Genomic DNA, 25,559 nt, shown 5'->3' with positions numbered 1-25,559 from the left:
GCTTATATCCCGACATTCAACAAAGTCAGGATAGGTGGGATGCTTGCCAAAGGGTCACTTACATAGAGAAGCAGATCATCTGCATATAACAAAACCTGATGTTTTATGCCCAAGGAGTAAAGTAATCCGACCCATGAAATTAAGTTAGTATTCGGAGTCTATATTGATGAATGTTTAAATTACAAATGCCATATTGATCATCTAACAAAAAAATTATCTTAATATGTTGGGTTATTTTTTAAGTTAAGACATTTTCTTCCAGACTCCGCACTTCTCACTTTTTACAAAACTTTGTTTGAGCCCCATTTAAACCCAGCCACTTGAAAAAACTGCAGATTTTAAAGAAAAAAATCATACTAGCATTAACATGGTCTGAGCCCAATACCCCCACTCGTCCTCTATTTTGTCGTCTAGGTTTATTAAGGTTTACCGAATATAATGTCTTTCAGAATGCCTGTATGATATTCCAGGTTATCCATAGGATAAACTACCGTTTGTGTGAGCTTATTCCAATCACTCATCCCCTGCACACTTATGACACAAGGAAAAATTGCCGGTTAAAGTGTACGATCTTGAGTATAGTTTGTAGGGGACAGATTTGGAACAAGCTTGAGGAAAACTTGAAAATGTCGTATTCTGTCTCCATCTTCAAGAAAAATTTCAAGGAAAAATTGCTCATAACATATGATTGCTGATTATTCTTTAAATGCTATAGTTTGTGCTGGGACCGTCTGTCTATTTTTAGTATTTGTCTATGTTAGTCTAAGTATGTCTAAGTCTGGTCTAAGTATCTGTTTTTTGTTGTATTTTGTATTGTCTATTTTGTGTCTATGTAAATTGAGTTTTTGGTTTGTATATTATCTGTTGTTGTTTATTGTTATCGGGCCCCCTCCGAAAAGCTTCTAGTAGCTTATTTGGGGTTCCTCATTTCACGCGGCTTATTATGATCATTGTACCTTATGAAATTGTGTTTAATGATGCATTGATAACGTGTGAAATAAACGTGTATAAAACGTGAACAAAGTTTCAGCAGCAGAGAAGGTGAGTGATGGGCGGAGACGCGCAATGTTTTTGAGGTGGAAGAAGGCAGTTCTAGTTATTTGGTTGATGTGGATGCTGTTGAAGATGACTCCGAGGTTACAGATGTGTGGGGATGGCGACAGGGTGGAGTTATTGATAGGGAGACCGAAGTTATGGGTGTTCTTTGTGAGGGATTTTGGGCCGATGATAATCAAGTCAGATTTATTGTAGTTGAGTTGAGCTGCATCTAGGTTTAAATATCAGTGAGGCAGTTCGTCAGGGTGGCGGATGTAGCTGTGGTGATGGATTTGGTGGAAATGTAGATCTGGACATCATCAGCGTAGCAGTGGAAGTGGAGACCATGTTTGCGTATAATATTTCAGAGTGGCAGGATGTAAAGGATGAAAAGGAGAGGACTAAGCGACGATCCTTGGGGGACGCCTTGTGATAGAGGAGCAGCGGAGGAGGTGCAGATGTTGATGTGTTTGAACTGTTGTTGGTGAGATAGGAATGAGCCAGGAGAGTGCGTGCCAGTGATGTTGCAGTAGCTTTCCAGTCGGGACAGGAGAATGGAGTGGTTGATGGTGTCGAAGGCTGCAGTAAGGTCGAGCATAATGAGAATGGTGACGTGGCCAGAGTCAGAGGAGGTCATTGGTGACTTTGATGAGGGCTGTTTCAGTGCTGTGTTGTGAGCGGAATCCAGATTGAAATTTTGCAAACAGGTTATTGGAGGTGAGGTGGGTTTTAATGTGAGCAGCAACAACACGTTCCAGAATTTTAGATAGGAAGGGGAGGTTGGACATGGGTTGGAAGTTGGACCAGGTTTCTTGAGGATTGGGGTGAAAGCTGTAAGTTTGAGTGGTGTGGGAGCTGATCCGGAACTGAGAGAGAAATTGAAGATTGTAGTGATGAGCGGGAGCCATGGATGGTAGACAGGTCTTAATGAAAGCTGATGGTATGAGATCAAGGCTGCAGGTGGAGCTATTCATACCTGTGGAAAACTGTGAAAGCTCCACAGGGTAAAGCAGCAAGAAATGAGAGTGACTGACAGGGTGGAGGGGATGAGGCTAGTTGAACTTTTTTACTACTTTTTTTCTCTAGAGAACTTTATCCCCCCACCATTATCTTTTGTAACCCTGGCTGCAGTCGAATGGTCACATTTGCTTAGGAAGGTTCCTAACGGAGTGAAATGACCCGGAAGTAGTTAAGTGATAAGAGCCGTTCGAATTGTCTCAGTGATAAGGAAAAGTGCTACAATGCTTCCTTTGTTACCTCCTGTAGCATAGGATACACTGGACCATCCTTTATGAAAGGATAATGGCGTCCTTGCGGCAGCAAAATTTAAAGCGACGCGTCACCATTTTGCCATTCATGATCAGAATATGAAGGTGCGCAGTAGCGCCAACAGCTGTTATCCTGTGGGTACGCACCATGCGTAGATTTCATTTTCTGTGAGACATTGCAAAACATCTAATACTAATGATTATGTGCTTTATAGCACTGTTTGAGTGGTTTAATAAACAGTTAATGTGAGAAATTTACTCTCCAACGCGTAAAATGACAGTGAGCATATGTTTACAGAACTGTAAATGAATGGATCGCTGAATCCAAAGTTACACAGCCATTGGTTTATTTTTATCCCAGAGCAGTGTCTGAAACAAGTTACCTGTTCACCTGTCATGGCTTATTCCAGATGAGAATGACGGGGCGAAAAATCCAGATGCCATTCTGTAGTCCACCCTCAGAACAGTGTAGCTCACGAGCAGACCCACGTCAATAACATCCGGCGTCACATGATTACACAGCCGAGTGTAAGGGTGTAAGGGCAGTCGGATTCTCCTAGCACTGTGGTTCTCTTTTCTTAATTCCTTTTGAATTCTCCATCACATCTTGACCTCATGACTTTTACCATCGGGGTTAAGAAAAAGTGGTTAATAAAGGAGGTAATTCTTTGAGTTTTTTTTTACTTTTCGACCGCAGCCCCTGTCACCTTTTTCTATTCAGATTTTTGACCAAATCACACTAACAGTCTTTGGAGAGCAAAACCCCCCTGTCCATGTTTTTTCCCCTTTCACTCATGATAGTGGCTAGGTAAATCCACCTTTCAAATTAATAAAGACTGATCTCAGCATAGTCTGCAACTGCATTAGTCTTTAAACGATGATAGGAATCACGACCAACTCCCTCCTCTTGCTGTTGTTGAGAGGAGGTGAGGGAGTAGTTGTACTAGGTGCACAAGATCTCAGACCAAAATCAGGTGGGTCGCTAACGGATGTTTTAAGTACAGCTTTGTGGGTTGGATCTCCTTTTAGTGTCAAAAAGTACTGAGGTCTGTCGCCCTCCTCATAAATGTACATTCTGTCTAGGAGAGAGGAGAAAGGAAGATGACTGTCTTTTCTTTCCACAGCAAGCATCCTTCCAACAGGTTTGATGGCATCCGTGGAACATTAAAACATTCCTCCTCAGTGGATGCTATCAAGAGTGGGCAGAGTTACTGGGAAAAGACACGACAGCTGAGACACAGCTGTAATGGTGAGAATAACACTGCCTTTAATCCGGTTTAATCCTCCTCCTGTATATGCAGCACACATGTTGATAACATGTTGACTGAAATTGTCCCAATAAGCTCAAACAAATACTACAGAATCCAAACTTACCATCTAAACACCTTCCTCAATAGAAGTACTACTGTTTTTTTTCCTTCAAAAGAAGTGAAATTACTAAAATAACTAATAAAGACTTCTTCTCATATCAAAGGTAGCTCATTTACAATACAGTATACTGTATCCACATTAATGAAAATGTTACCTATACCAAAAATATATATACGGAATGTAGTACACAAGCCAATGAATAAGTCAAGTGCATAATAATAGAACGTCAGAACTTCTGCTCACTAGTACTGACTCTACCATAAAAAAGCATAATACTTATTACCTATTACCTATTGATGAACTATGTTACCGTATCACCAGTTTATCAACATAGCTTTGGCACTCACTCAGATTGAAATCTACCTCCTCGTCTGTTTTAGTTTTATATTTTGCACAATTTAAAATGACAAATAAAACAATTTGTTTTATTCGTCATTTTAAACAAACATAACGTGCAGTGCAGGGAGAGTCAGAAATGGGCTCATTTAAAGCCTCCACATAAATAATTAACATACAGAAAACAATATGACAAACACTATGACTACATAATAGTGATGATAAAGTATGCTGAATGGCACCTTAAATCAAATCTTGGAAATAGGCCCATTTTCTCTGGTAAACTCAACTTTTTAGTTTATCATTTGAAATTGGAAATGAAAAAAAAAAAAATGAAACTCTAGATGGAGCACACATGGAGGTATCTTAAAATCACTTCCAAGTCACATCTACTTCAGTTTCCTCTATTGTCAGTTTTGTGTGTAAGGAATACACGCAGAATGCTCACTGGCTGAGCTGGAGGCTCTATGCTTTCAGACTCAAAAACACTGATCATCTTGTTTCATTGTACGTTACTGGTACTACTAATTAGGGTTATCAGTAGTTTTTCCTTTAATTTTTTTTTTTTTATATGCTGTTACAATGCAACTCTCCTCTTTTTCAGCTGGTACGGGAACCATTAGAAAGAGCAGTGTGCCAGTTGGGACATCAGACACTGATTCACGCTGCCTGACCAATAGCCAGGTAACACTAACACACACACACACACACACACACACACACACACACACATTACATTTTCTACATACACTTCGTTACATCGTTACACATTTAGGTATTACATCAATGACCAAATCTTCCTAAACTTAGCAATTTGTAGCTCTATTGATTGAGATGCCTGGTTGCTCGACAGTTAAAACATTGTTACATTTTTACTCATACAGTCAGGGGCTGCTCTTTGTGTATTTAGTTGCTGGCAGAGCTGGCATACACACACACATTGAGACAGCCAATACTACAACCAAAACTAACATCAACAGAGATGTAAGTGGAAAGAATACCTGATATTACCCTCTGCCACCACAGCCACAAAACAATTAACAAAGGAAATATGTAACTATAAACAGCAAAGCAACGGAATTCTCTGCATTCACAGTTCAACTGCAAGCTGGTAACCACTTTTAGCTTCATAAACCAACAGGTAGGCTACTGCATCTGCATCAGTGCAGAACACCCTGTTCTACTGAGGTAAAATCACAACATCACCACTGAGACACAAACAGTTAAACTGTGTATAAAACAATTCAATTCAACTCAATTTTATTTATAGTATCAAATCATAACGAGTTATCTCAAGACACTTTACACATACAGTAGGTCTATACCACACTCTTTCATTTACAAAGACCCATCAATTCCAGTAATTCCCCCAAGAGCAAGTTTTTAGTGCAACAGTGAAAGAAACCTGGGACAGACCCAGGCTCTTGATGGGCGGTTGTCTGACGGTGCCGGTTAGGGGTGTGATGAACAGTGGCAATTATAGTCACAATAAAGATAATGGAAATATGACTAGAAATAGTAGTTGTAGTAGTTCATGGCGTAGCAGGGCATAATATAACAACAGCAGCACATAATTATTGTGCTATTATAACAGCAATAATGAAACAGCAGCACAATAATAAATATGTACATATTGTTGCATAATCCCACCTTTAGAAAAAAAAATCTTGATTTTCTGGCAGTGAAGACCTTAATGAGGCCGGTAAAATCCAATATGCACAGAAGGTCATTTTCAATGGAGACAGAGACAGGTGATTCAGTCGGTTTTGGCCCATCATGGATCTGAGCCGATTTTTAATTAGTCCCAGTTTTGAAAAAGAGCGCTCTTTGGTTAAAGGCAAAGTCATAAATAGCCAGACTGCTATATAAACATTTGGAAACACTGATTGTAGTTCCCTTGCTCTTATAAGTTGCAGCAGTGACGTTGCTGAGGAGTCCTCTTTTTCTTTGACAAATTGCCTGAGTTGTCCAATTTCGTCCTCAAAACCTGCACCACCTGCATATTTCTTCTGCAGATTAGCTGCTCCTGTGCGAAGATCTTGTAGGGGGATAGATGGGATCTTGTTCAAAAATTCAAGTCTGATAATTTTTTTTTAGGATCTCCTATCCAGCATGGCAACGAGACGATTTTTGACGCCAATAAAAACAGTTTTAAATTTGGAGTTCACTGGATTAATCCGCTTATTTTTTCTTTTTACTGTGTCTCTGCATATCCACTTTGTAGACTTGGGACAAGTCACTCTTAAACTTGTAAAAATCTTCTCGTAGACATAATCCCTCAACGAGCTGACCAAACTAACAGCATCACATAAAACCAGGTCAGCTGCCTGTGGAAACGCTGCAGTATGTTGTTCCACACATTACACAGAATGACATTCTCTAGTTTGTCCATCCTCACATACAGTGTCCTGGCTTCTTCCCGTGTAGTAACACATTGGTTTGTGTCATTACTGATCTTTTGCAGCGACTCCTGGATTCTGGCATAATTCTGTCGCATTGCTTTTGTCGCTTGCGAATGAGCTGACCATCTAGTGTCTGAAAGGCTTTTCAAAGTCTCGATCCTCTGGTTGTCATTTGGTTGTAAACCCGCTGTAATTGTCTGCCAACGGGATGTGGATTTGAAAAACTTTCTCCATCTCAAGGCAGTAGTTAACACTAAATTGAGTGTGGGTGCAGCGCACGGTACACACTCGATTAATGGGTTTACCTGTTTAATGCGTGCTTGTAGGCCACTGTAAACGTCAGACATGTTGGCTGCACTATCGTAACATTGGCCTCTGCAGTTACTGATATCAATGCCCATGTCCTGTAGGACACCTAGCACAGACTGGCAAAGTGACTCTCCCGAATGACTCTGGATTGGCAGAAACTTAAAGGGAAATTTCACCGCTGGAAAGCTGAATATATCTTTAAATTGGGTCACTTATGTAGTAGAAATGTGAAAAAAAAAATTGAAATTGGTGCCTTCTAGGCCAAGATAAGACAGAAAATGTGTTTTTGGCTCATATGGATGAAAGACACCAAATCCCAGAATGCACTTTCTTTGCTGCTGTATGAGGCCACTTCCAAGCCACGCCTGCCCTTTACAGACAGACAGTGAGACGATCAACTCAACAAGTGTGTTTTATTGTCATTTCAACCATATACACGAAAAAACGTTTCACCGTGGCTCAAGTGGTGTTACACATTTAAAACATGCTTTTTTTGGCCACAGCTGATACATTATTCGGACTTCTTTCTTTCTGTGATGCAGCCATCAGGTTCCACATATGGCATGATGAATGTGAACTGGTATCAACACTGAAAGAAAAGTACTTTGCCACTTTAATTTGACTGATTATCTCTGCGAGGACCTGTTCTCCCATCAGTTGAATAAATTCTAGGCATGTTGTTGATGAGAGGTATGATGGCGTTCCCTTTCCAGCATTGACATATTTTTCTATATGCACTTTCAAAAAGGGCTCATGACTTCCAGTGAATTTCCATGTCTTACACCCATAAAGTTCCCATTATCCGGGTGCCCAAAAACTTCACTGTGTCCCCTAAGCGGTAGTCCTCGCTGTGTTAAAAACTTCACCACCGCAACCACCCTCATTAAAACTTGGTCCAATATTCTCATTTATTGTCAAATAGTTTTTTTTAGAATCTGTCTGCCCCCCCATCAGAACAGCGCCTTTTTGTGGCTCTCTGATCCTTCATGTTCAGCTAGATGCGCAGCTGCATTTTTCCAGTCACTATAGCCTGCTGTCAGTGCAGATTGCATGTCACTGTCCCCAAATAATTTACACGCCAAAAACCTTTGAGGGGGAATAAACACGTGGGGCCCCGGCTGCAGCCTATGCAAGCTTATGCGTAATACGATCATATCGGTCCTTTATTCCTACCCGCTAATACGACCCACAGGAGCATTTTCTTAAACTATGGAATTATTTTTGCACCTTTAAGTCCAAACAAAACGTCTCAAGTATCAAACATAAATAACTTCCTAAAGCAAAAAAATTGTCATCTCAAAGATAAAACTGTATAACTTGCTTTGAACTCTGTTCAGGTCCTGCAGGTCCCAGTGTTACATTGTTCTACAGAGAGAAGACCATTGAGTAATGCCTCACTCAGCCTACATGATTCTCATGGCTAATTAGCTGGTTTTGTTTAACAAAAACTATCATAGCATTCACTTATACATATACACATAACATTATAACCAGAAATTAAAACAGGCCTAGCCAAAACACACACACACACACACACACACACACAGTAAAGTACAGTAGGCTATTTGGCTAGCAAATTGGTATAGATAGCAGTTAGCTAACGTTAAATGCTAACTTACACAGCTTTTCTGGTAACTTAACACAACGAAACAACTAACGTCTAGTAACCATGCTAGCTATGTAAGACAACATATATGATTACACTTTATTAATCTTTATTAATCTTGTAGGAATACAGTAATGTTTAGGGTGTTTGTGTGTCCTCCCAACTTGTTCTAACGTTAGCTGCACTGAAACGTCAGGTCGTGCACTGAGCTGTCACTCAAGTGTCCTCAAAAAACTCATTAGCTAATAGGGACGCACCCCTGTAAGACCAGCCCACACCAGAGTGTCAGAACGGCAAACAAAGAGTCTAGAAGCGCAAACGAGAAAATTGGAAGTGCAACTGCAAATGTGATGGAGAGAAAAAGACTTATTAGTGAGTAGGAAGCAAAGGGAAGTGTAGGCAAAATGGCATATTATTATACAAATAATAAACCAATAGTTTACAATTTCTCCAATTTTTAAGTTTTATGACAATTTCTTTGCTTCAGTTAGTGATTTTTGTTTAATACTTGAGAAGTTTTGTTTCGACCTAAAGGCACAAAGGAATTTCCATTAAAAAAAACCCCACTTAGTTGAGTTTAGAAAAGGATCGTGGTTTGGGTTCAAATCAGACATTACTTCACCTCCGGTTACACACATGACAGGGAACATGACATGGCTCCGTTTGATTCGTAAAGTTAAAAACTCTTAGTCTCCTTTTATTTTCAAATGTCACTAACTGTAACACCTTTTTAAGAATGTTCTTCAGCTCTTCTGTTGATGATGTCTGTATATACATTTACTGTATATATCATTATGATGTCTATGTGTGGTTTGTTCATGCAGCAGATGACCCAGAGCATACTGGACACAAAGATAGACGCCTTTGTGGCATTACATCCTGGTGAAATCAGACCTCCCTGCAAACTGATTGACAGAACACACCACGTCACTGAGAAAGTTACCCAGGTTAGTATAGATGACTTGGCACTCTTGTTTCTGTTCTAAACTTAATAGACCAGCTATCTGTCTGTCTGTCTGTCTGTCTGTCTGTCTGTCTGTCTATCCATCCATCCATTTTTGCTTGTTTATCCAAGTCTGAGTCCATTGTCAGCAGGCTAAACTTTCTGAACTTTCTTCTACTACTGTACAAACCATACACGGCAACAAATGTATGAACATGTCTACCATGCAGGCACGCCATGTAGTACAGACATTTGTATCAGATTTCTGTGTTGGAGTATTTTAAGATTAAGAGATACTTTATTAATGCCACAAGAGGGGAGATTTTCACTCTGTTGTTAGTTATTACACACGGGCCGAAAATACACAGACAGGACCTTGCTCAAAGGCACCTCTCCACCACCTACCAGTCCACAGTCTGTACTTAGTCTGCACGGGGACCTGAACCGGCAACCCTTCGGTTCCCAAGCCAAGTCCCTTCGGACTGAGCTACTGCATCCCCACGAGCTCTGACATAAGTACATGTCCTACACACCCACATGCACCATTCCTCCTGGTCAGACTTTCTGACATAGCTTATCCCTTCAGCTGAGTCGGCCTCAGGGTCTCCTCACAGTTGGTCATGCCTGTAAAACCTCAAAGGGAGGTTGACAACGGTGTAGTCTATATCCACGACGTTCTACTTCCGGGATTGCTCTGGTTCTGCTGGAAATTCCGCCGGATGTCAATCTTTTTTGGATGTCCGTTTTCGGATGTCCCGTTACCTTCCGCTTTCTTTGAGTTGGCATTTTAAACTCGGGTGGATTTATGAGTACTACGGTTAACTACTCCACAGCGCTCTGGAGGAAGGTCTGGCATTGCAAGATTAACCGGTGCATTCTCCTCTTCTCCAGTTGCCTAAAAGTCAGCAGTGTACTGACTCACAGCATAATCTTGGGTACTGTAGTCCTCAACAGTCAAACATTGAAGTGACTAAATAAATGCGTGCAGAAAAATAGCACACCTTGTGGGGCTACCGAGTAGCCTCACGCAGGTGTAAATAATGATTAACGAGTGGATGAACAGACTAACGGATCTCTCTGTCTCGCTCTCCTGTAGGTGCTGTCTCTGGGTGACGATGTCTTACCAGAGTATAAACTGCAGACTCCTAGGATCCAAAAGTGGACCATCCTTCACTACAGTCCATTCAAAGCTGTGTGGGACTGGGTCATTTTGCTCTTAGTCATTTATACAGCCATATTCACTCCTTATTCTGCTACATTTCTACTCAGGTTGGTCAGAATTCACACAACACTAATGCTCACCTGAGCTGCACAAGTTAATTATGAAGCTATAAGGTTTCCCCTGCTGCCCTCTAAACTATGCTAAAATAACAGGGCTGATGAAGGTTCACGTCTGCATATACCTTTTGGTTGGAGGGTACATTGCAATATTTCACCAGAGAGAATGGAGAGATTTGACTCCATTTCCTTAACCAAACTGGATATTTAATTATTTATATTAACCTTTTAGGAGTAAAACATCGGAATATTTGGTGATTACTTGTTGGGTCTTTTATCTTATACAGGCTGAATAAGATAATTAATAAATTATTTAGATTATGTTAATCTCACATTACCAAATTACACTTAATGACATGTCATGAATACTCAAAATGACTCTTTTATGTTCATGTCAGTCTTATGCACACCTCTTCAAATAAAGTTTTACCCTATATTCATATTTTCACACATAGTCGAAATAATGTAGTCATATCTGTAGTGAATTTTAACAAAAATATTGAAAAAAGCCACTGAGGGGTGAACAGGTGAACTTGTGTCCACGGCAACCTTTGGTTGACCTGTTCACCCTTTGTTTTTTATTTTATTTTTTAGGTATTAATTTGTGATTTTAATTGTTGTTTATTGTTTTTTTAACATGTATCAAATTGTATGTTTCATGTAAAGCACTTTGTGATTTGTATCTGTAAAAAGCTCTATATAAATACATTTTACTTACTAACCTACTATTTCCCTGTAGTGACCAGGAGGAGGCAGCCATGCAGACTTGTGGTTACTCCTGTTCACCCCTTAATGTTGTGGATCTTATAGTGGACATCATGTTCATTGTTGACATCATCATCAACTTCAGGACCACATATGTCAACTCCAATGATGAGGTGAACTGTTCTGATTAACTGACTGACTAACTAACTATGAATGACTAATTGACCAATTCAGTGACCCACTTGCTCATTTACAGCGACTATTAGTAGTCTTCAAGGTGCTGATCAGAGTGCTGTCTGCTGTGGATGCAGATAAAGTAGTGATCTCATAAATTCTTTTCACAAACTTGTTTTTATGGATCCTCATCCAGGTATACGCAGTATGCCCACTAAGAAATCTCCAGGATTTCTACATACCCATTCAAAAATGTGCAATGCGACAACATAGTTTTGTGACAGAACTTTCACTTCCAATATTTGTCTTCAAAAACATGAGTAATGTGACAGGCAACTAAACTAACTGCAGAACAGAGAGACTTTTGTCATCTTTCATCGACCCACTGAGCACAGTGCTTAGTGTGTGCATATATATATGTGGTACAATATACCCACTAATACATTAGACTACACCACTGTCCTCATCTAAAGACGTAACTCTGTTTGCAGAAATAAAAAAAAAAAAAAAAAAAAAAAAAAAAAAATCTTGTTACAGGTATTAAAATAAGTAATTTTGTATTCTGTATTATTGTTCTGTATAGTATTCTCATCTATACTCAATTGTTTTTTGTCACAAATATGCAAGTAAAGATGGTAAGTAAAACTTATTCTAAAAAGTTTCATCCATGCCATTATTGTCATTTGCCAATGCTGTTGTGGGATTTTGATTCAACTGTGTGCTGTCAGAGGTGGAAAAAGTACTAAAATATTGTACTCAAGTAAAAGTACCAATACTTTGATGAAATATTACTCAAGTACAAGTAAAAATAACTATCTGAAAAATTACTCAAATAAAAGTAGTAATTAGTTCATTTAAAATGTACTTTAAGTAAAAGTTACTTAGTTACATAAAAAAAAAAACTGTAAAACGTGGCGGGGGAATCTCTCCCATGTAGTGAAAATAGGACAGGGGTCATAAAGCCCAAACTATTTTGTTTTTAATTAAAGAAAAATCTATACAAATTTATAAACATCTATACAAATGTATACACATGTAATAACAACATAACACATGTCACACATGACATTTAAGACCCTTAGAATGGTATAATGTGCAATTTTAGTTCAGACTATCCGATAAAACGTTTTCAAACCAATAGGCTAAACTCAATTCTGCTCCATATGAATTTTATGTCAAGCGGCATGTCCTCAAACGTCTCTTTTTTTCTCTCTGGGCATATTAGCGCAGCAGAGTCCACCAAACACTTTTTTAATAAACTCCCCTTCAGAAAATGGCTTACTGTGGGATATCATGAAGCTGGTCTTGACTGCTGCGTCCCGAATACAGTGTAACTAGCAAAACTTCAGATGTCGGTGCCCGCTCTGCATCAGTCATTTTTGAGGGATAACAGCTGATTTACGTCCATGCTAACATCTCCCGCTCAGTTCGCCCCGGTTTGCCGCTCGCCGACACATCCATGGGTCCGATCATTGGCTGTATATTATTAGTTAATTATTATTATATTGTTAATATTAACAGTCTATGGGTCTGACACATTGCAGTACTTCTTCTACTTCTTTTTTTTTTCTCCGTATTGGATGGGATTTGTAATACAATACTTCACTCAAAACGTAATCAAGTACATTTTAAAATACCGATTTTAAAAACTACGTGAGTAAATGTATTTCGTTACTTTCCACCTCTGGTGCTGTTAAATGTGATGATGCATGTAGCGTACTGATTGTGTTTTGTCTCCTCAGGTGGTGAGCATGTCTTCTCGGATTGCTGTCCACTACTTCAAAGGGTGGTTCCTCATTGACATGGTGGCAGCCATTCCCTTTGACCTCCTCATCTACCGCTCAGGAGAGGAGGTGGTTAGAGCAGGTGGCGAGGGAGAGGTAGGGAGGAGGGAGGGAAAGAAGATTGGAGGGTGAAGTGAGAAATGGAGGTTTGGGTAAATGGTGGGATTATGGGGTAGAAAGACAGTTTTTGGGAAAACAAGGAGTCATGTGAGAGAGAGAGAGAGAAAACATCTGGAAGCTAGGGACTCTAATAACAGTCCTTTTGTATTTAATATTGTTTTTTTTATCTTTTGTTCACTCACAAACAGACCACCACACTGATAGGCTTACTGAAGACAGCTCGGTTACTGCGATTGGTTCGTGTAGCCAGGAAGTTGGACCGTTACTCAGAGTATGGTGCAGCTGTGCTCTTCCTCCTCATGTGCACCTTCGCCCTCATCGCCCACTGGCTGGCCTGCATCTGGTACATTACTCGACTTTATCCTGCAGTATTTTTAGCTCACTCATGTGAGGCGCCTGGGCAGCTCACCTGGTAGAGCTTGCGCCCCCATTTACAGAGGCTCAGTCCTCGCCGCAGCAGCCGCAGGTTCAAATCCGACCTTTGCTTTATGTCATTCCCCCTCTCAAAAATGCCACATAAAAAACATTTAAAAAAACCAAAACAGAATGGATGTATTTTCTTGCAGCAAATGCATAAGTGCAATGCATTGTGGGTGATATCCACCTCTGGAGTTACCATTGTTGTTCACTCGCTCCCTCAGCCCTCTGAGGGTCCATCTCACCAAGCAAAGAGGCAGCCATGATAGCACAGGTGCCTTAAATAAGCTCAGCTAACGAGGCGGTTTGGTCTTGGTCATGCTAAATTGAAACTATAGAGGTGTGTTCAAGAGCCAACAGAGTGCACCTGTAGGTCTGCAAACACCACTACATATACATATATGAAATAAAATGCTTAAAGGCCCTAAACACCAACACAGGTGTTTTTAGTTAATCTAGCTGATTGGACCTCGTCCCAGGACTGTGTGGGTGTGTTTAGACTGATTGATTGACATCTCCCTGAGTCTCTTATTAGCTTTGTTGCACCTTTATCATTCCTGTTGGTAGAAAAGATTTGTGACCAAATAAATTCCCATCAACGCTCCGGCCCACCTTCAACCTGAGTCTAATCAGCCAGAATAACTAAAATCACCTGTGTGGGTGTTCAGAGGCTTTAGTGTAGTGCAGAGAATCAATGGTAAAAATAATAATTTTAGGCTTTTTTTCAGGCATTACCACTTATATGTTTTCCTGCCCTAGGTATGCCATAGGTAATGTAGAGCGGTCGACCTCGGCTGGGATCGGCTGGTTGGACAATCTGGGCGAACAGCTGGGGAGGCCGTACAATGACTCCATCATCGGGTCGGGTCCTTCCATTAGAGATAAATATGTCACAGCTCTGTACTTCACCTTCAGCAGTCTGACCAGTGTGGGCTTCGGGAACGTCTCCCCAAACACCAACTCTGAGAAGATCTTTTCCATCTGCGTCATGCTTATTGGCGGTGAGTACAAAATACTTTACACAAATAGGAGGTTGGTGAGGTGGAGGGAGCTGCTGCAGCAGTGAGAGGTGTTTGATGATTACAACTGCATGTGACTAGTCAGCTGATCTGAATGTGCCAGTGAATAGGCTCATTCGAGATGAACTGCGCCTTGCCTGTAAAGTGGACGAGAGATTATGACAGAGAGATTATGACAGAGTAGCTGTCAGAATGCTCTACATGCGATCTGTTGCAGATTTTAATTAACAACACACTGTGGATGATCTGTAATCTGAATAGATTTAGTCTCTCTGACTTCTAAACGTAACTACCAGCCACACAACATGTGTTCTGTACAGAATAAGCCTTTGAATCAGACAAATAGCACTTAAAATCCCTCCAATTCAAAATAAAAGAAAGTTGATATAAAACGTCATCAAGTTGAGTTGATTCTGAACCAATCAGCTGTTAGATCAGACAGGCAGGTGTTTCCCAGCATGCCCTGGGTCCGCCTGGGTCTTGCAGTCTGTGAAAAGCAACTGCGCTTCCTGCGTCTCAAAACTGCGGCCGCCTTGATCTCGTGAGGTTATCGTTGCCCACGTGTGCATAACGTCAGAGCAAGTCGGGATCAAGTCGGACACAAATCTAACCGGCATGCATTGGGTGGCGATCGCCGGTGATCGGTTCTGCGCAGATCTGGCTTATCTCGAACGAGCATATTGCCTATGAAGCATAAATGAAACAGATGATGCCAATTAGCAGATGCAAGCGTTACTTTAGTACTTTGCCTAAACTAACACTATGCTTCATTCTGTCCTGGAGTATCTCGAAATTTGCTTTCACACCTGTAGTTTGGTTCGTTTGGTAGAGACCAAGGGAAAAATTAAACCTTGTTGCCTTTTTTTTCTCAATATGTTTATTAGAATTTTCTCAATATTCTGCATAACATCAAATTTGAGAACAAACATTACCTAGAAATACATCTCTACCCACATACAACCCGCGTACACACTTGCACAAAAATCAGACAGTCCTATATAGCAAGATAAAAATAGTTTTGTTGCCCACAACTTCCACCAGCCAGAACCTAAATGCAGCGCACATTTGCCTTACACCATTTTCTTAGTGAATCTGGTCCTCAGTGTATAGGCACATTGCTTATGTACTGTGAATTTGAGAACAGAAAAGAGATGATATTTTGCATCTGTTATAAAATTGAGACAGATATTAACATTCAATAATGGTATTAGAATTCTTGCCAGTATGCTTTGTATTGTGTAATACCTTTATTATTTGTATCATTGTTTGTGTCGGTTTCTTGTTCTCTGTGCCCTAATAAACGAGACGATTAAACATTAAACTTGTTAATGATAAATGTCTTGATGATGAAGGTCTCTGTTTCTGTCTCTTCTCCAGCTTTGATGTATGCCAGTATTTTTGGTAATGTGTCAGCCATTATCCAGCGGCTGTACTCTGGTACGGCTCGCTACCATGCCCAGATGATGAGAGTTCGAGAGTTCATCCGCTTCCACCAGATCCCCAACCCTTTGAAACAGCGGCTGGAAGACTACTTCCAACATGCATGGTCATACACTAATGGGATAGACATGAACGCTGTGAGTATGGGAGACTTTCTGGGGATACTAAACTTTATCTGTCAGTCAACTCAACAGAATAGACATGGTTCACTAGAGAACTGATTCTCTAAATAACTTTTTTTATCCCTGTTTTTTGTCTGATGTTTTTCAATCACTGTTCAGCACTTTAAATTGCATTTAGTTATGTTTAAAAGGTGCAATATAAATAAAGTTTGATTGAGTCACACCCTAAATATAATGTGTGTTCAGACAGTGTCAGCTTATTTGTTAGCTGACACTGTCAGCATCTGTTTAGCTAATATTCTGCTTAAGATCCCAAAATTTCAAAGCTACTAAAATTATAATGCTAATGTTGGCATAAATGGCCCAAAAGGATCTATGAAACATATATAATATTTTATATTTGATATAAAAATGCTGGCATAAAAAAGGCAGGATTGCCAACAAGGCAATGTGGCTACTGCCACAGGGCGCCAAAAGGCAGAGGTTCATAGTCATTTAATTTAATTTACTGTTTTAGTTGTTTTTTTGTAATTTACTCTTTTTAAACCAGATTTAGCCACAATTTCTATCAGCCAATCACATCTCTGCTGTCAATATGTAAATGCATTCCTCTACATCGCTGTCAGCTCTCATTTTTATCACTTTCTACCCAGATCTCAGCTTTGTCTTCATCTCCATCACCACCAGTGCGTTGACTCTATTGGGGGTAGACTACACTACGCACGGTTTCTCGACCCTCTTAAAAGTATGATGATGCCAAGATGGGGTCTAATCACAATCACAATAATTACAAAGACTTTTGTTTTTTGGAAATTGTTCTCCCAAGTCTTCGCAATCAAAGGAATCAGAAATAAATACTGTAGCTAACACAAATATTAAAATATGTAGTCCCAGCATCAAAAACTATTGGAAGGCGATACACAATGCTTTACAGGTCATATTACATGAGGACGTTCCTTTGGACTGTGACTTAAGACTGTATCTTGGAAATATACCTCAAAGCGGGCTGAAAGGGGACAAACACTTGATAAATGCAATGCTGGTGGCCAGTAAAAAGACTGTTACCAGAAAATGGCTACCACCAGAGTGTCCAACAATTACTTCATGGAGAGATATTGTAACAAATCTACAGAATGGAGCAGATTACGGCTCATGTTACCCGAAGAATGGAAACATTTCTTGAACACTGGCAGAAGTGGTACAACTATGTCTCGGATAAATGGCCTGACTGTATTTCTTTACTTTATTGAAAATAAGTTCTCCCTGTTTTATTTATATTTTTGTTATTATGGTGTTATTCTTGTTGGTTCATGTGTATGCCTTTTGGTTTATCTCATCTTTTAATCTCTATACTTTAATAAGTAAAAGAATAATTATATGTTTTGTCATAGAATCTGAAAAATTTAAATGGGTGTGTGTATATATATATATATATATATATATAGGATTTATTCATATATAATTTATATATATATATATATATGATTTATTCCCCAGAAAAGTCTATACGCTCTTACCAAAAAATCAGTTGTACCATCTCCTGTCTGCTATGAGACATCAGGAGGCCAAACCACACTCATTTCCGCATCCAGGCTGCCTGAGTGACCTGCAGCTCTGCTGTACACACACTACAGTACATACAAAGGCCCTCCTGCATGCACGGGTTAGGGTTATCTGTCGGCTGAGCAGGCTGCCTTTCTCCTGACATATGACTTTATTGCCATATCCTGTGAAATAAGTCACATAAAATTTACATTTTTCAATGTGCCCTGGGCGCATTCCTAACAACACTTTCCAATTTAATCAGAATCTATGCATTATTTATTACATTTACGCTGCTATATCTTTTCGGGTCATTCATTTACATTTAGTATCTATAGTAGCGAAGTAACACAGTCAGAAAAGTGGAAGCATCTGCAACTTTGCGGATGCTGGCTAAAACCAAAGAAGAGACCATAGTCAGGAAGACAGCCTCCAAATGGTCAAAGCACTCACGTTAAGATGGCCGTGGTTGACAGTAATACTGTCATGGTTTGCAAATTAAAAAGAGGACCCAAATGCAGTAGCAAGTTGATTGTACAAAAAGTAAGCAACAAAAACCTGAATCATTCGAACACTAATGTCACTGCAGCAAATATCAGGGCACACCTTTTGATATTAATAAACGTCCATTACATTAAATCCATTGCCAAATGAGTTGATACAAGCTAATTAAGACTATCAGCTCCACACAACTCTCTCTGTATTTCTCACGATGGCTACGTTCAAAAGACTATGTTGTCCAGTGACTTTCTCGCGCAGAAACTCAAGTGAAAATAATGACCTCTTCTGAAGAGTCCATCATGTTTTTTTAATCTGCCGTGTCCTCCTTGGCTACTAGCATCTGCGATGGGGGCGGGGGGTGCGTGCGCGGTCATGAAAGGCTTTAATCATGTGGACACGCTAACAGTTTTGTTGTCATTACTTAGAATTCCTCATGGGGGAGACAGAACCTACGCACTATAGCTTTAACAGATTAATCGCATTTGTTTTCTGTTCTACATGTACTTTAAAGGATATTTATAATTTAATGCTTTTATCAAAAAAGATGCATACAAATATGCTTTCTTTATGCAAATGTTTATTATTTCGACAATCCAAAACAATGATAAATGTTGCGTTACGTTCCACACAGTACATAAAAGTACTCCCTACTCCCTGTTCATGGAATGAACTGAGCATGTTTGCTCCTTGCGGTTTGGAATCTTAATTAACATGGCTGAATACTCTGTGCAGTCCGCTTCGCAGAGAACTGCTAGGTGATTGGAATGCACCCAAATACTGTCTAGAATATTCTCCAGAATAACCTCAAAAAGGTACTGAATGCTAAAAAAAATATGTTGAAAGCATAATACCCAAGCCCATCAAGCAGCAACAGATTGGCATATTGACCTGCATGTAACATTACTTGGTAATACTAACACAATGTAGTGTCCCACTCAACACTTGGAATGGGTAACTAAACAGCAGCATCATCCAACATTCTTTATATCCACTTTTGCACATGCCTCAACATTTTTGCACATTTAGTACTAATCTGTTATGGAACGACACAGGAGGGACCCAAAAGCAGACGGCCAACACAAAAAGTAAAGGTAAATGTTTTAATGCATGAAATATATGCAATAAATGTGCTGGTGGCAAAAAAGGGGAAGTTGTGTCGAGGGAATCCAGTGGTGAGTGGTGGGTGCTGTGTGCTCTCCAGAGCGTACCCTGTGACGTGGTGGGGGTGACCATGTGGTAGGCCTCCTCCAGAGTCCAACAAACAATTGAGTCCAATCCTTAGAGAGAGAAGGGCAGGAAGGCAGGTAGGCAAACGAACGAGCAAGGCAGGCTGCAACCTGAAACAAACAGAAAACTCAGTTAGCCACACAAGCAAGAACACAGAAACCACAGGGAACTAGGATTGCCCCTATACCACACTTGTAGACTGTACAATCTGGCGATGAGTGGCTCACAGAGCCAGCCTTAAATACTGCAGGAGGTTGATGAGGGAATGAGCTTCACCTGGAGCCACCTGCCAGCTAAGCCACGCCCACAGCAATCAGCACAGGCTGCCATGATGACATCATGACATAATCCATACACATACATCTAAATGTTAAACAGTGATATTGTACATATTTGTTTCTGTATTTGTTTGTTTATTTCATATTGATGTTTAATATGTTTGTTTATGTATGCACCAACCACCAAGGCAAATTCCTTGTGTTACTTACGTACAATAAATCCTTTTCTGATTCTGATAGTTAAGGTATTAATCCAAGGGTATCCTCTCTTTGTGTCCTCCATCCCTACTTCTCCACCAGGTTTTAAAAGGTTTCCCAGAGTGTCTCCAGGCAGATATTTGTCTCCACCTAAACAGGTCACTGCTGCAAAACTTTAAGGCTTTTAAAGGTAATATTATTTCACATTACAAATGAAGGGGATCTTTTATGCACACAATTAGGTATCACACAGAGTAGTGCAAAGTAAGCACATTTACTCAAGTACTGTACTTAATACAATTTTAAGTTTTTTTTACTTGATTCAATTTTATGCAACTTAAAGTAGTTAACAGAGTAGCTAGAATTTGCTTCATCTCCACCAGCTACAACGCAATGCCACACTCATCTGTATCTCTCAATAATGTATACCCTTATTATGTTAAATAACGTACAGTAACTCATTTTTGTTAGTTGCACTTTCGTCCTTTAACACAGCAGAGTAAATTTAAATATGGTTAAAACTTAGAAATTTAACCCAAATCAGAAGTAAACAATTTTTGAGACATTAAAGGAAGCAGACCTGTTGTTCCCTCCACACAAATTGCAATTTGACCCTGCAGTGTGTTTAATATCAGCTTCCACAATACTTATCCTCCATAAAAATTCTGTTTAGCCATTAAGTTAGAGAATACAATTTAGCTTTACAGCTCCTACACAACAATGATTCTGGAATACACTTAAAAGGGAATCTTTGCAATTTTCGCACTTTTGGCGTCAAGCTTTGTCTCGCTCTCACGGAGCCCAAACAAATCTCATGCCAAATACTACTATAATACTGTAGATTAGGCCAATGATTCCCAACCACAGGTACTTGTACCCTAGGGGGGACTTCTGCAGATTGTGAAGCAGCTCAACTAATTTGAAAAAAAAAAATTAGGATTTGATTAAAATCAGCTGTAACACCTGAACACTACATGTTGCAATTATGAGTGCATGGAAGTTAGTTAGCTAGTGAGCACAGAAGTTTAAAAAGATTGTTAGCTAAAAGTAAATATCAGCTAAAAGTAATTGATTGGTTGAAACATTTAGCAATCTAATTATTGACAGTTCAACAAGTACAACAATATCCACTTTTATATAATGAATAGTGTTATATATTTAGAAAACCATACATTGTGAATTGATGAAGGGGTACGTGAGTTCATCTGACAGCGATGTGGGGGAACTCAGACCAAAAATGTTGGGAACCTTGGGTATAAGCTACCCGGCAGTATATAAAGTGGTTACGATTAGCCCCACCTTTACCTACTGCAACATTAGTGATGCTTACACATTACTGCATCAGTCATCCTAATCCAGTACCATATTCTGAAATGTACCATTCTGCATAATGAGTAGTTTTAATTTTAGATCTTTAATATTTTTATGCTAATACTTGTGTACTTTTACTTAAGTAAAGTAAGATTTGCAGTTTAACAGAGTACATTTACACTGAGGTATTGCAATGTTTACATAAGTAACAGCTCAGAGTACTTCTTCCACCACTGGTCAAATATATGCTTAAACCTGGTTAGAAGAAGCCTGGTTTTTGTAGCATTGGACTAATACATTGTATTTGTTCTGGTGTTTAGGATCCACTAAGGGCTGTCTGAGGGCGCTAGCTATGAGGTGTAAGACCACCCACGCTCCTCCTGGTGACACCCTAGTGCATGCTGGAGACTTGATATCAGCTCTGTACTTCATCTCCAGAGGATCCATAGAAATCCTCAAAGGAGACGTGGTGGTAGCTATACTGGGTAGGTGCATGCATGAAGCTCAGGTATATGCTAGTGGCTCCCTAAAGCTGTCCAGGGAAGACCCACATAGACTCATTCGTGTAAAATACACAAAGATCCCTATGCTCATATCCTGACTATGTTTTATTTCTCCTCCAGGGAAGAATGATATCTTCGGAGAGCCCATCAATCTGTACGCTCTGCCAGGACAATCCAGAGCTGATGTCAGAGCTCTGACCTACTGTGATCTGCACAAGATACACAGAGAGGATATGCTGGAGGTCATGTGTAATCAAATAATCAAAGTTAACTGAAACATCAGTCTTTTTCTCGACTATCAGTTTTTATTATTTATGCTATTCATTTTTACACACATAGTACTGATTTCCTGGTATTTGTGTCTGCAGGTTCTGGGCATGTATCCTGAATTTTGTGAATATTTCTGGTCCAACTTGGAAATCACCTTCAATCTCAGAGATGTATGTTACTCATATTCCAGCTACTCTATTTATTATTATTGTTAATATTATTATTATTAGGACTTGTCAAAACTACATCGGAGGTATGCTGAATTTGAGTTTTGACTATTAATTATTTAAATGAAATTCACATGTGCATGCTCAATACAGCGTTAAAACAAAAGTAACTTTAACCTCGTTGAAACCCTGGTTCTCCCAAGACTTACAGCTTCTACCTTGTCATAAAAACGGTAACTAAGCTTAGTCCAGCTATGCAACGATGGCAACAATTCTCACCCAGTAACACCAGATTAATATGGAAAAATCAACATGAAGCATTACAAAACATGCCACAACTCCCTTCCAGATAATGACCCTTACCTCCCAGATAAATCAAATCGGTTGTATGCAAGGTTTGAAAAATCTCTACACTTTATTTGAAAGGGTGTGCATACGACTAACATGACAAGACACCTGTCATGAACGTAAATACTATGAATGTTTATGATTGTTATTAAGGGTCCAATGGTAAATTATGACACTTGTTTGTCATTAAGCTAACTAGCAAATGTCCTGCTCAGCTAAGCCACTGTGCAGCTCAGATGGCCCCTATGTTTTGCAACATATTCACCTACACATGCATCCTGTTTATAGACATCAGTTCTGCCTAAAATTCCATCAATTGACTCAAAATCTTTACCACACTCCTTGGATATGAACATTGACCCATCCATATGCCACTGGATACAAAGCCTTCTGTGGAACAGACAACAGGGGGTAAAGGTTAAAAACCAGGGCTGGGCATGTGGCCGGGTTAGCTCAGTTGGTAGAGCAGGCGCACATAAATAGAGGTTTACTCCTCAACGCAGCGGCCGCGGGTTCGACTCCGAACTGCGGCCCTTTGCTGCATGTCATTCCCCCTCTCTCTCCCCCCTTTCATGTCTTCATCTGTCCTGTGATAAATAAAGGCCTAAAAAAAAATAAAAACTAGGGCTGGGCAACGATTAAAAGTTTTAAACGCATGATTTCCCCTGATTAATCGCATTGTTATACGCAAAATCCAATAATTAATTCAAAAGTAGTGTATAGCGCAATTTTTTTCTGCCATATGAATGAAAGCCATAACATTTGTTCTGCAAACACTTATCAGCATTTTGTTTATACAGTAGCAGCTAAATAAAATGTTTAGTGTATATCTCAATTTAAACAATGTAATCAAAGCAAATACAAAATTAAAGCTTATTGCCACTGCCAGGGCATTAATGTTATCCTGTTTGTTATATATAAAATAAAACTGCCCAAAAAATCCTGAGCCACAATCATAACATTAAAACACGCAATTTCTGAGATAACAGCAGAATTTTTTTTTTTTATTTTATCAGGGAGTAGCATAACCAGTCTATGTTCAGTACCAAATGTCCCTGTTAGAGTGAGGTGAAACACAAACGTTTCAGCATAATGTATCTCCTCTGTTTTCATTACAGTCAGAGCATGTGAATGCAGCGCCCACTGTTCATCAATATAATGCACTGTAACTCAGAGGTAATTATGGTTACCCAGTGATGTCCAGTAGTCTCCAGTGAAAGTAACACGTAAAGTTGTCTGCGGTCCTCTCCTTTTCATACAACTCATGTATTCTTCTTAAGATGGTGCGAGGGAATCTCATACCTGCCGTCATTTGTTGCGATTCTCAGAATGTTTCTCAGACCGACGTCCTCCACAACACTAATCGGCCTGCAGTCTGTAGCTATCCACTTCACTATGGCATTTGTTAGCTTCTCTTGCCTTTGCTTATCTATACTTCTCCCACACGCTGCATCTAACGTAGTCTGCCGACGCGCCACTGTTTGTTTCATTGAATGATTTGCTGATATCAACTGTGTGTATTGCATTTAGGTGATATTTCAGACTGGAAGCACTCCGGTGATAAGAAAATCCAGCTTTGCAGTGGTTACAAATAACTTTGGTTCTGTCTACTGCGCCGTCTGGAAGAACTTTAAAATGAAAATGGCCATGTAAAAGTTCCGTACCCTTCTCCATGTTTGTTGGTTTGTTTATCCGTCAATTCTTTCTTTTCTTTTCTGGTTCCTGTAAGCGTGGCAGCAGTCAGCACAGACTTTTACAAAATAAAAGGCTATGAGCAACAGACTTTTACAATAATAAAAGAAATAAATGGCAATTAATGAGTTAAATATAATATATAATAACGCGTTAACTTGCCCAGCCCTATTAAAAACCTAACCTCACACCCTCTTGCCCTCATTACAGTAGCTCCTCAGGGCTGTGTTCTCTCCCCCTGGTTATTTTCACTGTACACCACTCACTTTACATCCCAGGATATTTCTGTACAAAGAATACAAATGACACAACCATTATAGGCCGATAGGCAATCTGATCTCCAGTCTGACAGGATAGGTACATTCAACAAATAATTGGACACCAATATAACTGGCTACGCCTGCTTGGCTATCCTGCCTCTTGCTTGGCTGACGTGAAGCAATAAGTGTATTGCGTCATTTTCTGTTGGCGATGCTTCTGTGTTGTGTTGTTGACAGCTTCTTGCTTCGGTAGCTCGACGCAGATGATTTTGTCATATTCTTCATTGCAGCAGCCAATTACCTGCTTTACATTTAAAAATACACTGGTTCACTCAAGCACTCGTAGCTCTCCCCTTTCAGCAACTTTTTTGCTGACGTAATTAACAAGGATTTAAAATTCACTCGTCATCTGGGTGCCTGGGTAGCTCACCTGGTAGAGTGCTCACCATATATAGAGGTTTACTGCTCAATGCAGGTTGCGGGTTTGACTCTGACCTGCGGCCCTTTGCTGCATGTCATTACCCCTCTCTCTCCCCTTTCATGTCTTCAGCTGTACTATAAAAATAAAGGCCTAAAATAATCTTTAAAATTCACTCATTACTTGTGCTGATTAATGGGGCTCAGCGGGCAGAATTGCTGCTCCAACAGAAACATTTCTAAAACAGTAGGGTGCAGATTCTAACCACTTCCTTTAAATTCTGGAACACACATTAGCAATAACCTGAAAAGGAAAACTACCAATGAACACATCATTGCAAAAGCTCAACAACAATAACAACAACAACAACTGTAGTTTCTTAGAAAGCTTAAGAAATACCAGATCAAGCAATACCTTCCTGTTTTACTCAGCTACAAAAAAAAACTACAAAAATCTGATGTTAACAAAGCATCTAAAATCAGAGGTAAACCACTCCTCTCAGAATCCCTTATACT

General features: G+C 39.7%; 1 protein-coding gene across 1 annotated transcript; it reads left to right on the top strand.

The window, feature by feature from the left end:
• Positions 1 to 3,404: 3,404 nt before the first annotated feature.
• On the top strand, positions 3,405 to 24,893 carry LOC114565226 (potassium voltage-gated channel subfamily H member 6). The gene is made up of 14 exons (XM_028593139.1): positions 3,405 to 3,552; positions 4,615 to 4,694; positions 9,152 to 9,274; positions 10,367 to 10,539; positions 11,288 to 11,426; positions 13,170 to 13,283; positions 13,520 to 13,674; positions 14,508 to 14,749; positions 16,145 to 16,344; positions 20,178 to 20,265; positions 21,707 to 21,871; positions 22,010 to 22,131; positions 22,258 to 22,329; positions 24,864 to 24,893. Exons 1-14 carry the CDS (start codon positions 3,405 to 3,407, stop codon positions 24,891 to 24,893), a joined length of 1,851 nt encoding a protein of 616 aa, XP_028448940.1.
• The last annotated feature ends 666 nt before the right edge of the window (positions 24,894 to 25,559 follow it).

Source organism: Perca flavescens, chromosome 12, assembly GCF_004354835.1.
Source record: "Perca flavescens isolate YP-PL-M2 chromosome 12, PFLA_1.0, whole genome shotgun sequence".
NCBI classification, from domain to species: Eukaryota; Metazoa; Chordata; class Actinopteri; order Perciformes; family Percidae; genus Perca; species Perca flavescens.
This window is presented reverse-complemented; position numbering and strand designations above follow the sequence as displayed.